At 50.5% G+C, this 14,860-nt stretch overlaps 1 protein-coding gene across 1 annotated transcript; it reads left to right on the forward strand.

The window, feature by feature from the left end:
• Positions 1 to 11,384: 11,384 nt before the first annotated feature.
• Positions 11,385 to 12,006, forward strand: SFTA2 (surfactant associated 2; the record flags this gene model as incomplete). The annotated part of the gene is made up of 3 exons (XM_082847564.1): positions 11,385 to 11,445; positions 11,694 to 11,782; positions 11,920 to 12,006. 3 exons carry the CDS (start codon positions 11,385 to 11,387, stop codon positions 12,004 to 12,006), a joined length of 237 nt encoding a protein of 78 aa, XP_082703690.1.
• Positions 12,007 to 14,860: the final 2,854 nt, after the last annotated feature.

A 14,860-nucleotide genomic window follows, 5' to 3' on the forward strand; every position in this document is an offset into this window, starting at 1 on the left:
CTCTTCTCTGCAGAATCTGAGCGCCCAGCGGCTCTTCCCTCCCCACCCGTCCCCTGCATCCCAGCCAGCCAAGCTCTAGCGTGGCTGTCTCCCACACCACACACACAGAGCCCAGAGTGTCCTGCTCCAGAATTCGGATCTTGAGTGTGCCCTGTGCCTGTCCTGTGCCTCAGAGAAAATCTACCTCAAAAGTGAATGTGAAGAGGGACTTCCCTGGTGGTGCAGTGGTTGAGAATCCACCTGCCAATGCAGGGGGCACATGTTCAATCCCTGGTCTGGGAAGATCCCACATGCCTCGGAGCAACTAAGCCCCCGCGCCACAACTACTGAGCCTGAGCTCTATAGCCCGGGAGCAACAACTACTGAGCCTGTGTGCCACAGCTACTGAAGCTCACACACTCTAGGTCCTGTGCTCCGCAACAAGAGAAGCCACCACAATGAGAAGCCTGCGCACTGCAGCGAAGAGCAGCCCCCGCTCGCTGCAACTAGAGAAAAGCTCGCATGCAGCAACGAAGACCCGACACAGTGAAAAATAAATAAGATAAATAAAATTTAAAAATTAAAAATAAAATAAGCTGTAAAAAAAAAAGTGAATGTGAGGGAAAAAAGTGAATGTGTGTGGAGATGATTCAGGACTCATCCCCTTCTGACCCCTACGAGTTCCTCTTCCTGGGCAGCAGCAGGACAGGAGAGGAGGGAGAGCGGCAGGTGAGACAATCAGCCTGACAGGAAGGGGAAGAGAAGGTGCGCAGGACTGGGTGGTAGGCGGCTCAGGGCGGCTCTGATGCCTCTGTCCCCAGACCCTCGAGGTGGGGGGAAGGGCATCAAATCAAGACACTGCTGAGACCCAGCAGAGACAACTTAGAGATTCCTCAGCCCCTGCCCCTGCCCCTGCCATCCACCATCTGCCCAGTCACCAGCTCGCATCCCCTCCGGCCCCAGCGTGACCCTGAGCTCAGGGAAGGAGAAACTTTCTCTAACATCACCCTCGATCAAATACCATTGGAAGGATAAGCTGCTGCTTCCCCTGCCCACAGTGCTGCCCAGAGCACCCAGACTCACAACCTTCCCGGGCCTGGTTTGGGATCATCGACACCGTTACCGTGGATGACCCTATGCAGTACGTAGAGAGTCTCTCTGAATCTATTTTTGCCAAGTGTCTACCTTGTAAGACCCTCCTCTGAATTGCCCAGGCCCCTCCAAGCTGCCCCTGTGTTTGGGCATCTCTGCTCCCCAAGTTCAGTCACAAAACTCTCTTAACTAAGTGAACTAATTTTGCAATTTCACTTTATCTTATAGGGTCTATTTTGCTTGTCAAATTTTCTTTTCTTTCTTTTTTTTTTTTTTTTAATGATTCAGCACCTCTTTTTTTTTTTTTAATTTACTTAATTTTATTTATTTTTGGCTGTGTTGTGTCTTCGTTGTTGTACTCTGGCCCTCTCCAGCTGCAGTGAGCAGGGGTCACCCTTCGCTGCAGTGTGCGGGCCTCTCATTGCGGTGGCCTCTCTAGCTGTGGAGCACAAGCCCTAGGCCTGGGCACCCCAGCAGCCGTGGCTCGCGGGCTCTAGAGCGCAGGCTCAGCAGCTGCGGCGCGTGGGCCCAGTTGCTCCGCAGCATGCGGGATCTTCCCGGACCAGGGCCCCAACCCGCGTCCCCTGCATCGGCAGGTGGACTCTTAACCACTGCGCCACCAGGGAAGCCCTCTTTTCTTAAATTTTTATTGGAGTATAGTTGATATACAATGTTGTGTTCATTTCAGGTGTACAGCAAAGTGAATCAGTTATACATATATGTATATCCACTTTTTAAAAACCATTTTTCCCCCTATAGGCCACCGTCAAACTTTTCTATATTCACTTTCTTACCAAAGCCTTGGGATGTTTCCCAACTGTAAAACGGGGATAAAACCATACACACCTTATCGAGTTGTCGTGCGGATTAAATAAGTAAACACAGACGAAGTGCCTAGAACAACGCCAAGCACATAGTAACTTCATGTCAGCCAGGCGGCATCCTTCCCATTTTACAGAAGCCCAGACTAAGTACATGGGCCAGAGTCAGGGCTGGAACCCAGATCAGAACTGAGCAGGGCTCTTGGGAAAGAAATGCACCTTATGCCCCCTGAGGACAGCGGCGGGGGTGGCATGGTGGAACCCCAGCTTGCCTCTGTGACTTTGGACAAGCCCTTTACCTCTCTGAGTCTCATTCGCCTCACTATAAAATGGGACATTACTAACCACCTCAGGGGATTTGAGGACATGAAATGAGATGAAGTACCTCCCTCGAGCGTCTGTGAATTCCCTGCACAGAGCAGGGGCTCAGGGAGTGTAAGATCCCTGCCGCTGCCTACCCAGGACTGCCAGCCCAGCCAGCGTCTTTATCCAGACTAAAAGAAGTCCCCCTCTGGTGGCTGCAGCCTTGCAGGCCATGTCTTGAGGAGCAGCGCATAGGCTGTAATTCACCTCCGACATGCCCCTTAGATGGCGAACTTGAGCAGTGTACACCCCAGGCAGCTGTATGTAGTAGCTCCGAACCCACCCCCTTTCCCACCACATAGTCGCTTGCTGTTCATTTCTGTGATCGGTCGTTCAACCCTATGAATGCTAAGAAACAACGCCTCTCTATTTTCTATCCCCCCAAGTGATGATGACCCCTTCGTCTCTGAGGGCACCTTACCTGCCTCCCAGGAAGCTAGAAGGAAGAGGAAGCAGCACTGGAGGCGAAAGATGGAATGGATGCAGTGGGCCGGCTGAGCCATGTTGGAGATGGATGGCTGCTTGAGGCCATGGGCTGGAGTCCCCTCAGCTTATATGGGCCCAGGTTTGACGTCATTGGGGCTGGGGCCCCTCAGGCCTAAATCTTAAACAAATGGAACTGCCCCACCCCACAGGGGTGCCCTGATAACGGGAGACCGCAGCTGCTTCGTCATGAAGTGAGGTACATGGATGCCTACTGAAAGGGTGGGATCTGGGGGCAGGGAAAGGCAACTGGGAGGGACAGACTCCTGCCCCAGCCCCAGTGGAAGGTGAGGGGTTGGGTGGGCAGCCTCCAGGGTTCTGGGCAGGTGGGGAGCAGATGATGGGTTCCAGAAGGACTGAGTTCTGCCTGGGGCCAGATGGGGAGGGGGCTGGTTGAATGCCTGGATTCTGGGAGGAGGTTCAAATTCTGGTTCTTCTCCAGCTGCACATTCACCCTCCCACTTCTCTCGTGTCAGCCCAGCTCTCCACACCCCTTACTCACACAAGGTCACTCTTTTTGCCCTGGGTGGAGCTGTCCATGAGTATCAGGTGAAAGAGCAGAGAAGGGGGAAAGCCCTCACATAGCAGAGACAGGTGCTTCCAGGTGTCCAGAGATGACACAAGAAGTGGGGACAGTGGGGGCAGTGGCGGAGACAAGACAGCTATGGAACCCCAGGGACTGACATTCCTCACCAGGGATGCCAGCAGGTCCAGGCCACCCAGAGGCACTGAAGCCAAGATCTTTGGCAGAGATGCTCAGTGGACAGGGGCTCTGCCTTCCCTCTCCCCCCACCCCGTCCTCTCCCACCTCAACCCAGTGGCAGTCTCTTTGCCTGCAAGCCCCCATCCACCCCTAAACAGAAAAGCAGACCTCTCATTTCTAGGAGCTCCCTGGAGTCTCTCTCTCCCCTTTGTCCTGATTCCAAGCCTGAAGCAAACATTAGCTCAGAGACTGTCAAAATTCATACACTGCGTTCCCAAGAGACAGTGGCTGAGGCTGGAGTAAGGGGAGGACAGGCTACCTGGGACTCTAAGGAGAGAGAAAGCCATGGGTCCAGGTGTCTCAGTCACTGCCCCTATCGCCCACTTAATTTGTTCACTGTGGGTCTCCGCTACTGGAAGTCAGCACCCTGCAGGTGAGGTCTGCTGCCTCCCCAGCACCTGGGACAGGGCCCGGCACACAGGAGACAATCAATAGTGTTGACTCGGCCGAATGGAGTGGAAGCCAGGGCTGGCTACTGCCTCTAGGGGGACGTGGAACAGGCAGAGGGAGTGGAGAGGGCTGGACCCAGAGGGCAGGAGGCCAGGGCCCTGGGGCAGTGGGGCTCATGGGAGGACTAGAGGGCCAATATGTGAATCCGTCTCAGTACTTGGCATGACTGGTCCCTAAGCCCTAGGCAGGGCTGGAATGGGAGGGAAGAGGAGCGGCCAACTGCTCGTTAATGCAATTAATGGGAGATTAATTAAGCTCCATGGAGTCAGGCGCCTAACTGCTCAGAACTGGGCAGCCTTCCTCCCAGGCAAAGCGTCCTGAAGGATGGGGAGACTGAGGCAGAGGCAGACCCCCTCCCCTGCGGCTTCATCTAGATGCAGGGCTGACTGACAACTCCTGTTTCCACTAGTCTGCTACCCCACGCTTTCCCCCAAGGACCCAGGCCTCAGTAGAATAAGGGACAGTAATACTGCTTATATCACAGGGCTGCTGTGAACTAAAATATGTACAGTACCTGGCACATAATAAGTGTTAAGTGTTATTATTATACATTATTAGTTATTATTATTAATGAGGAATATGGAGCACAGAAAGGTTAAGTAACTTGCACGAGGTCACACAGCTATAATGACAAAGCCAGGATTCAAAACCCAGGTTATAAACTAACTTCACAGAGTTGATTCTTCACTGCCTAGAGCTGAATTTAGCACCTCCATGGGCTGGTCAGCCCGCAGCACTCCCAAGCCTCTCTTTCAGTGGCCCCAAACCCCCATTCCTGCCCGGTCAGTGTTTCCTCTCAGCCACCCAGACTGCGGTTCCCTTTTCCCCTCATCCCTCCCTAAGTGTGGCAAGCTGTCATCTTTTACCCTGAAGCCCCTGTTCTTCTCAGAGTTCTGGGGCACCAGGTCCCAGCTCCACTGGCCTCAGGGACCCACACATTTGGACCATAGCTTCACTCACCTTTTTTTTTTTTTAAGATTTTTTTGATGTGGACCATTTTTAAAGTCTTTATTGAATTGTTTACAATATTGCTTCTGTTTTATGTTTTGGTTTTTTGGCTGTGAGGCATGTGGGATCTTAGCTCCCCTGCCAGGGATTGAACCTGCACCCCCTGCATTGGAAGGCGAAGTCTTAACCACTGGACTGCCAGGGAAGTCCCCACTCACCTTTTTTTTTTTTTTTTTTTTTTTGCAGTACGTGGGCCTCTCACTGTTGTGGCCTCTCCCGTTGCGGAGCACAGGCTCCAGATGCGCAGGCTCAGTGGCCATGGCTCACGGGCCCAGCCTCTCCGCAGCATGTGGGATCTTCCCAGACCAGGGCACGAACCTGTGTCCCCTGCATCGGCAGGTGGATTCTTAACCACTGCACCACCAGGGAAGCCCCCCACTCACCTTTTTGATACCATACAGTAGGCTGACAGTGGCTGCCACCAAAGTGAGAGTGATCAACACAATGGCCCAGTCAGGGACAGAGCCCTTCTCCTGTGGCTTTGGGCCTGAGGAACACAAGGAGACTTCAACCCCCTGACCCCCACTGCCCTCTGTGACTTTCCATCCTTCCTTCTGTGACTCTGACATCTATGTAACTCTAAGACCACGTTTCTCTGTGGAGTTCTGTCTTGTCATCTCGGGAACAGAATCTCAGTGGAGGGGGTTTTAAAGGGCTTCACTCCAAGCCCCAGTCAGCTCTTCCCAACACCTGTGGACGTGTCTGTCAGTCTCTAAAGTCCTCACTGACATCCACGTCTCTCCATCTTTCTGAACCTTCCTCCATATCGCAGGCTCTATTGTCCGCGTCTCTCTCCATCTGTGATGCCTCTGCACTGTGAGGGTCCCTGGGTGGGTCTCTCTCCTTCTTCTGAGCCCCCCTGTCCTCCCACCGCCCCACACTAACTCTGATCTCTAAGGGGAGCCAGAGTCGGTTGTGTGTTTTCCCTCCACTCATTTCCTGCCCTCGGACTGCCTGATGGGGAGACTAGGATTGAAGGGGAGGGGAGGAGGGAGACAGAGGGAGGAGGGAGGACAGAATCTGTGGAGGGGATGCTTGTTGCCCTGGAAAGACAGATTGGGCCACGAGGAGTAAAGCTGAAAACCTTTTGAGGAAGCAATCAGGTAACCAGACATCTGGCTGCTGGTCGAACCAGAGGCTTGAGGGGGAACCGAAACCCTTTTAAGTATTGGAGACATCCTCAGACATACTCAAAACACAGTTGAAAGCAGGTCCTAATGCCTGTCCCTACACTCCTCTCCAGGAGCCGAGCTGCCTGCAGGTCAATGACCCAATGCAAACAAGAGCACCTTACAGGTCGGGACGCTGAGCTCAGGTCGGGACGCTGAGCTGGTGGCCGCCCCAGCTGTGGTGGCAGTGGAACTTCCTGAGACAGCTCCACTTGGTGTGGAAGTCCCAGGCACAGGTGAAGCAGTTCCAGGGGCTGTTGTGGCCGAGAAAGATCCCAGAAAGGCAGAGGGGAAAACAGCTAGAGGAGATGTGAGTGAGAACAGAAGCAGAAATTCCATCCAGTGCTCCCTCAATTGAAATCCTAGCAAGTTTTTGGTAGAAATTGACAAACTGATTCAATGAAAATGAAAGGACTGAGAATAGCTAAGACAGTCTTAAAGAAACACAAAAGTGGAAGACTTACACTAGCAGACCTCAAGTCTTGCTGCAAAGCTGCAGACATTAAGGACTGTGGCACTGGAGTAAGAACAGACAGAACAGGAGAGAGTCTGGAAATAGACCCACACATACATGGTCACTTGACTTTTAATAAAGGGACTCACACATTTCAATGGTGGGGAGAGAGGGAGGGTCTTTGAAATGAATTGTTCTGGGGCAACTGGTTATCTGTAAGGGGAGAAAAGGAATCTTGACCCCTACCTCACTCCATACACAGAAATTAATCTGAGATGCATAATAGGTTTAAATTTGAAAGCAAAAATAATAAAGTTTCTGGAAGAACATGACCTTGAAGTAGGCAAAAAAACGCCTTAGGCAGGATACAAAAGGCACTAAGAGAAAAAGTTGATGAGTTGAAAAGCAGAAGGGGAGCCTTTTTATAGCCACCAAGGCCAGGATACTGCTTCAGTGAGGTTCCGGGGAACTAACAACTTACTCAGGGCTGAACACAGGAAGCCCCCACCCAACGCCATGGACCAAGCCAAAGAGTTCTTCAGAGATGGACTGAGCAACAGAAGTATCACCTGGCAAAGCTGATACCACTCCTGTCGTGCTCCCCAAAATGGTCAGATCTAAAGTCTGAGGACTGCTGGGCAAAGCCCCAGATGTTGAAGAAACTGAGAAGCTCACAGAGATGGTAGGGAGACCTGCAGAGTTATCCCCAGAGGCAGTTGGGAGACCAGCAGAGACATCCCCAGAGGTGATGGAGATGCCTCCAGAGTTAGAGGTCCCCAATGGGATCAGCTGAGCTGTTGGAAGAAGAAGAAAGACGATAAGATGGTGTTAGAAGAGTTGGTCATCTCCCTGGGTCCAGAGTCCACATCTTGATCCCAGTGCCTCACGTCAGAGCCTAGGTGCTCACTGTAGCCAGCCAAGGCCTGCAGGCCCAAGAGTAGCACCAGTGCAGCGTCCATGATGCCCGCTGAGGTGTGTTTCCAGGACTGTCTCCCCGCCTCTTTAAAGGCTTTGAGGCCTTATTACAAGTTTCGGGAGAGCCAGGTGTGCCAGGGCCTCCATCAACACCAGGATCTCCATCCCCAGGGAGAGGCCACCAAGCTGTCCCTAGGGGACTAACCTGTCCCAGCCTGATCCCAGGAAGCCCTGGGTGAGGGGGAGAGTAAGATCCTGAGGACTCCCCTACCAGGCTCTCAGGCTCTTTCCGGATTAGGGATCTAACCCCCAGGCCCAAGTCAGTCCCCAGCCGAGGCCCTCTTCAAAGGGAAGAGACCCAGGTGTCCTATTTCCCAAGGTCCTCTTGCTCCTAGAAGTATAACCATTGCGGGTGAGGATATACGGGTCCCTTGTGGAAGCAGGATTTGGGAGCTGGGTGTGGGTGGAGAACGTCACTATCTGGGGACTGCATCTGACTCTTAGGAGAGCCCAAGGCAGGGCAGGAGGGTGAACACCTGAGTCATCCTTCATTCCCAATGGCTGCAGCCCACAGAGCTTTCCATTTGTTTGGCTGAGAAGGGGTGACTGGAGAAGAGAGACACCTGGTAAGACAATCATCATGTTCAGAGACAGTGCAATGAGCAAGTTCAGAACCCAGCTCTAAATCCACCGCACTGGAATCCACCACTTCTAAGCTGTGCAGGCTTGGGCAAGTCACATGACCTATCGAAGTCTTCGTTTCTTCACCCCTAAAACTGGGACTTCAAAGGGCCATAATGAGCATTAAAGGAAATAATGTTTCTAAGGTGCCTAGCACGCAGAAGCCTCAGCTATGATTACATGGAAAGAAGAGGGCCAGCTGAGAAAGCCAGGGGCATGCTCCCACTCTCCTCTTAAGAGGACTCGGATGCCCCAAGGCATCTCTCTATGTTCCCACCTTCTCACCCGTGCTCTTACCTCCTATGTCTGATGATCTTTTTGTCTATTAATTCTTCCCACTCTGAGCTTCCTGCTCTCCAGTACAAGTCTGGGAGCCCTGGGATCACACTTTGTTTACTTTTATGGGATAGACAGTGTCTCCCTCCATCTCTCCATTTCCCTGGTCCTGCTTTTTTTTTTTTTTTGTAACTTTTTTTTTTTTTTTTTTTGCGGTACCTGGGCCTCTCACTGTTGTGGCCTCTCCCGTTGCGGAGCACAGGCTCCGGATGCGCAGGCTCAGCGGCCATGGCTCACGGGCTCAGCCGCTCTGCGGCACGTGGAATCTTCCCGGACCGGGGCACGAACCCGTGTCCCCTGCATCGGCAGGCGGACTCTCAACCGCTGCGCCACCAGGGAAGCTCTGTAACATCTTTATTGGAGTATAATTGCTTTACAATGGTGTGTTAGTTTCTGCTTTATAACAAAGTGAATCAGTTATACATATACATATATTCCCATATCTCTTCCCTCTTGCGTCTCCCTCCCTCCCACCCTCCCTATCCCACCCCTCTAGGTGGTCACAAAGCACCGAGCTGTGGCACCTGTGCTATGTGGCTGCTTCCCACTACCTATCGGTTTTACATTTGGTAGTGTATATATGTTCATGCCACTCTCTCACTTTGTCACAACTTACCCTTCCCCCTCCCCGTATCCTCAAGTCCATTCTCTAGTAGGTCTGTGTCTTTATTCCCGTCCTGTCCCTAGGTTCTTCATGACCTTTTTTTTTTTTAGATTCCATATATATGTGTTAGCATACAGTATTTGTTTTTCTCTTTCTGACTTACTTCACTGTGTATGACTCACTCTAGGTCCATCCACCTCACTACAAATAACTCAATTTCGTTTCTTTTTATGGCTGACTAATATTCCATTGTACATATGTGCTACATCTTCTTTATCCATTCATCTGTCGATGGACACTTAGGTTGCTTCCATGCCCTGGCTATTGTAAATAGTGCTGCAATGAACATTGGGGTGCATGTGTCTTTTTGAACTATGGTTTTCTCTGGGTATATGCCCAGTAGTGGGATTGCTGGGTTATATGGTAATTCTATGTTCAGTTTTTTAAGGAAGTTCCATACCGTTCTCCATAGTGGCTGTATCAATTTACATTCCCACCAACAGTGCAAGAGTGTTCCCTTTTCTCCACACCCTCTCCAACATTTATTGTTTCTAGATTTTTTGATGATGGCCATTCTGACTGGTGTGAGGTGATATCTCATTGTAGTTTTGATTTGCATTTCTCTAATGATTAATGATGTTGAGCATTCTTTCTTGTGTTTGTTGGCAATCTGTATATCTTCTTTGGAGAAATGTCTGTCTAGGTCTTCTGCCCATTTTTGGATTGGGTTGTTTGTTTTTTTTGATATTGAGCTGCATGAGCTGCTTGTAAATTTTGGAGATTAATCCTTTGTCAGTTGCTTCATTTGCAAATATTTTATCCCATTCTGAGGGTTGTCTTTTCATCTTGTTTATGGTTTCCTTTGCTGTGCAAAAGCTTTTAAGTTTCATTAGATCCCATTTGTTTATTTTTGTTTTTATTTCCATTTCCCCAGGAGGTGGGTCAAAAAGGATCTTGCTGTGATTTATGTCATAGAGTGTTCTGCCTATGTTTTCCTCTAAGAGTTTGATAGTGTCCAGCCTTACATTTAGGTCTTTAATCCATTTTGAGTTTATTTTTGTGTATGGTGTTAGGGAGTGTTCTAATTTCGTTCTTTTACATGTAGCTGTCCAGTTTTCCCAGCACCACTTATTGAAGAGGCTGTCTTTTCTCCACTGTATATTCTTGCCTCCTTTATCAAAGGTAAGGTGACTGGTCCTGCTTTTGACTTTTCTCCCTGACTCTGCCCAGGGTCCTCTCTGCCTCCATCCCTCTGTACAGGGGCCCATTGGTTTTGGGGGGAAGAGGGAGAAGATGAAAAGGGAGGCAGCTAAGAAGACAAAGGTCATGTGCCTTTGTGCATTCTAGAGGGTTTACGTGACAAGTTTATCAGTCTGTTGAGCTTACCCCTGTGTCTGGCAGAATGACGGATGGGTTCTAATCTCTCTGCTACTGACTGTGTGACCTTAGTAAGTCATTTACCCTCTTTGAGCCTTTGTTTCCCAGTTTTTAAAGAAAGAGGGTAAAGCAGATGGGCTCCAAATTCCCTCTACAAATCTGTCCTTGTGTTTGCCATTCTGAGTGCCTTATGAAAGGGTGTTGGCTGGGAAGATGAGGGAGTCCCTTTTGCCGTGAGTGCACAAGGCAGGGGGTGGGGCGGATATCTGATGAAATTCGTGTCCCTGCCTGAGTAGCTAGGGTATTTTAGAACAACTAAAACAAAATATTCAAAGACGAAAGTTCCCCCTTACCCAGATTTCTCACCTAGAAGGCCACTATGGCTGCGGTAACAGAACACCTGGGTTTGGGAAGAACTTGTCCTAATCCACCCCTCCATTTTGGGCCCACATTCCTGAGCCCTTCGGTGACATGGATGATAGAAATTAATTGCAGTTAATAATTAATCCCTAAAGAGCAATGAGAGGCCCAGGCTTGGGTGGGGCCCAGACACCTGCACAGAGGGACACCCTCAGCTTCCCTCTCTGTGTGACCAGGGACCCACCCCCTCAAGCCTCGAGACATGGGGGAGAAGTGGGGCGCAGGATCGAGGAAAGGGGACCACCCTCTATTTCCCCAGCAGCCCAGTGAATGGCCCTCTCCTGGGTCCTTAGAGCCAAACTGAGAGAACTGGCAAGTCCAGTTACCCAGCTTCCCCCTCCCATTTCCCCACACACACCTGTGCTAAGGATTGAGTGGGGAGTAGGAAGGCAGGCCAGTTAAGGAGAGACCAGCAGGCCTTCAGACATCTCTTCTGTCCATCTGAGAAGCAAGAAGCGATAGAGCCGCGATGGGGGCTGGGCTGTCCCTCTTCATCCTCCTGACCCTCCTCGCCAGCTCACAGGGAACAGGTGAGGTCTGGAAGGCTAGACACCTGGGTGCCCAAGACAAGGGTCCGAGAAAGGGAACGAGAGAGATGGAGGCACCCTAGTCCTGAGCTCCTGAGTGTTCGGGGCTGAACTCCTGCAGCGAGAGGGTCTGGAAGGGCCTTGTCAGGGAAGAGGAACTCGGGTGGGCGTGGGGCAAGAGGGGTTGCCCGCATCTCTGAGGGAATCCAGCCCTGGTGGCTGGGCCCTAAGCTGTGCTTTTGGATCCCTAGGGTCAGAAATGACTTTGCAACTGAAGATGAAGGACTCCTTTCTGGCAAATTCCTCCTATGATTCCAGCTTCCTGGGACTGCTCGAGAAGGTAGTCCTTGGGGAGGGAAAAGGATGGGGCTGTGTGAACTTGGAGTGCATTTGTGAGTCAGCTTGGGCCTCTGGCTGTCTCCGGGGTGTGAGTGAGACCATCTCACACCTCGCCCTCTATCTCTTTCTCTCCCTCAGCTCTGCTCCCTCCTCCACCTCCCATCAGGGACCAATGTCACCCTGCATCATGCAGGATCCCCACACCACGTCACCTGCAAAGTCTGAGAGCGGTCGAAGCCTGTGCCCTTCTTGGCTGGGGCATCCCGTCCCCAGGGTGCAGGTGCAATGCCTGACCCCGTCTTCCAGCAGGCCCGCACCCTGCTGAGTGGCAGTAAATATGCTGAGCTCAGCGACTTGACTTTGTGGGTTCATGAGCAGAGGGACCGGCAGCAAAATGGAATTGGACACTCAAGTCTCTGACTCTCCCTTGTTAAGCAGAGGGTTTCCAGGGTGGGTGCTCTCTCCTAACACCAGTGTCAAAGGCCAGAAGGAATCTGGGGAATTAACTGCTTGGACGCACACACACACACACGCCACACACACATACACATGTGCATATACACACACCCTTCAAGCTGAGTTCTTCAGAACACCTGGGAATAAAGAAAAGGAACATTTATTGAAGTCCTGCTTTGTTCCAGGCGTGAGGCTTTCCCATTTCAATGCTTGCAACAATCTTGCCTGTAGCATAATAGGTTTCATTATCCGATTTTACAGATGAGGAAATTGAGGCTTAGCGAGTGTAAGTCACTCACTGAGGTCCATTAGCAGTGGAGAGATCTGACACCGGACAAATGCCTTAGCTTAAGCAAGGTTTTAATTTCATCTCCCCCTGCTTAAGCTTTGGGACTGGGGGCTCAGGAACCTCAGACAGGGAGGTGAGCAGAACACCCCCAGGATATGGGCCGCCTGACCAAGGGATCCACACAGGTCAGTCTGGGTAGGAGGTGGCGTGGGGGGCCGTTCAGGTGAGAGATGAGGGGTTCAGCTTGTGGGAGGATGGCCAGCCTGGCAGAGTGGTGGGGAGAAGAGGATGGGTGCTCTTGTGCTGGTAACTATGGGAACGTGTAGTCCCACAGGCCCACTCTTAAATCCTAGGTGAGTTTCTCGTTCTCTTAGAGCCTCCATTTCTTTACCTGCCAGATGAGGATAATGATAGTACCTGCTTCCTAGGATTGGTCTGAGGATGACCTGGATAAGTTACCTAGGGCACTTGCCATGGTACCTGTCAGAGAGTGGACCTGGGAGGTAAGGATCGTTATTAGGGTGGAAACCTGGTCCCAGCACATAAATCCTAGTCCCCCAGGGGTCCTCATTCTCCTGCCTTTTTTTTTTTTTTTTTTTTTTTTGGCTGCCCAGCTTGCCGGATCCCAGTTCCCCGACCAGGGATTGAACCCATGCTCCCTGCAGTAGAAGTGCAGACTCCCAATCACTGGGCCGCCAGGAAATTCCCATCTCCTGCTTTTCTTGAGGCAGGTACACATCTGACTCCACACTCAAGATGATCTTGACTTCTTACCGGCTGTCTCAAAATGCAAGCATGCTGCCCAGACTTGACCATGTGGAGGGCATTGGTATGATTGCCTCCTGTTGTCCACAATACCTGTCCTACCAACCGCGCTCCCCCTCCCCCGCACACCATCACCACCATATGAAACTAGAGACTGACTCCTTCGGAGGGAGGGGAAGACAACAGTTCCATATGGAGTATCCCTGAAAATGAGAAAGCATAGTAAAACAAAATTCCTTTAGTTTCCTTGACAATTGTCCTGAGACTATTGGCCTGGAGGAGAGGTAGCTGGGGGCTCCAAAGGGCCCCAATATTTCATGACTGGCCCCTAGCCTGCACTGGTGGGCAGGTGACACCCATGGGTCAAGTGAATAGGCCCCAAACAAGTCAAGGGATTAAATGTCTGGATCTCCAAAAGGCTGGAGGAGCAGACAGCTAACTGCTTCTTTTAATTTTTTTTAATTTTTATTTTATATTGGAGTATAGTTGATTAACAATGTTGTATTAGTTTCAGGTGTAAAGCAAAGTGATTCATCCATACATATACATGTATCTATTCTTTTTCAAATTCTTTTCCCATTTAGGTTATCAGAGAATATTGAGCAGAGTTTCCTGTGCTACACAGTAGGTCCTTGTTGGTTATCTATTTTAAATATAGCAGTGTGTACATGTCAGTCCCGAACTCCCAAGCTAACTGCTTCTTAACCTGGTTCTCGAATCTCAGGGCCTGGGATCACAGGGCTGTGATTTCCAGATTCTTTTCTCAAAGAATTCTCTTCCCAGACTCAAGGCAGAGCGGGGCAGTAAAAAGAATGCTTTGGGGTTCACTAGACCTAGGGGTGGCAGAGGCTGCTAACTTTCCCCTAATAGTCATTCCCCTCCTTTTGGATAGTCATGTAAATATTAGCTGAGCACATGGCTATGTTACATTTCCCAGCCTCCCTTGCAGCTAGGAATGGCCTTGTGATCAGGTTCTGTCCAACGGGTTGCAAGTAGAAAGGAAGTATGTATACAACTTCCTGGTAATATCTTTGACAGGAAAGTCACTTCCTTTCCTTTCCCTTCTCCCAGAGGGAAGAAAACAAAGTCTTTACAAAGGCCTACAAGGTCCTAGACCAGCACTTTACAATAGAACTTCTCATCATGATGGAAATGTTTTATTTTATAACCTGCACTGACCAATATGGTAGCCACTAGCCACACGTGGCTATCAAATACTTGAAATGTGGCTAGTGTGACTGAAAAACTGAATGTTTAGTTTTATTTAATTGAGATAGTCAAGTGGCTACCATTTTGGACAGCACAGGTCTAGATGATTGCCTTGAGCCTTCCCTGATCCCTACCACATCCCTTACCTTCCTGAGTTCACCTCTCACTCTCCCCACCGCCCCCTACCACCTCCTTGCTACTCTTTGAGCTCTCCAGGTGTACTCCCATCTTACTGTTTTGCTCTAGCTCTTCCCTCTACCTGGAACACTCTTCTCCCAGACATCCACTTGGATGTCTTTACTTAAACCCCAAGTCTTTACTCCTGCAAGTCTCTACTTAAACCTCACCTTTATAATGAGT

The sequence above is a fragment of the Leucopleurus acutus genome (assembly GCF_964270905.1).
Source record: "Leucopleurus acutus genome assembly, chromosome: 10".
Taxonomy (NCBI): domain Eukaryota; kingdom Metazoa; phylum Chordata; class Mammalia; order Artiodactyla; family Delphinidae; genus Leucopleurus; species Leucopleurus acutus.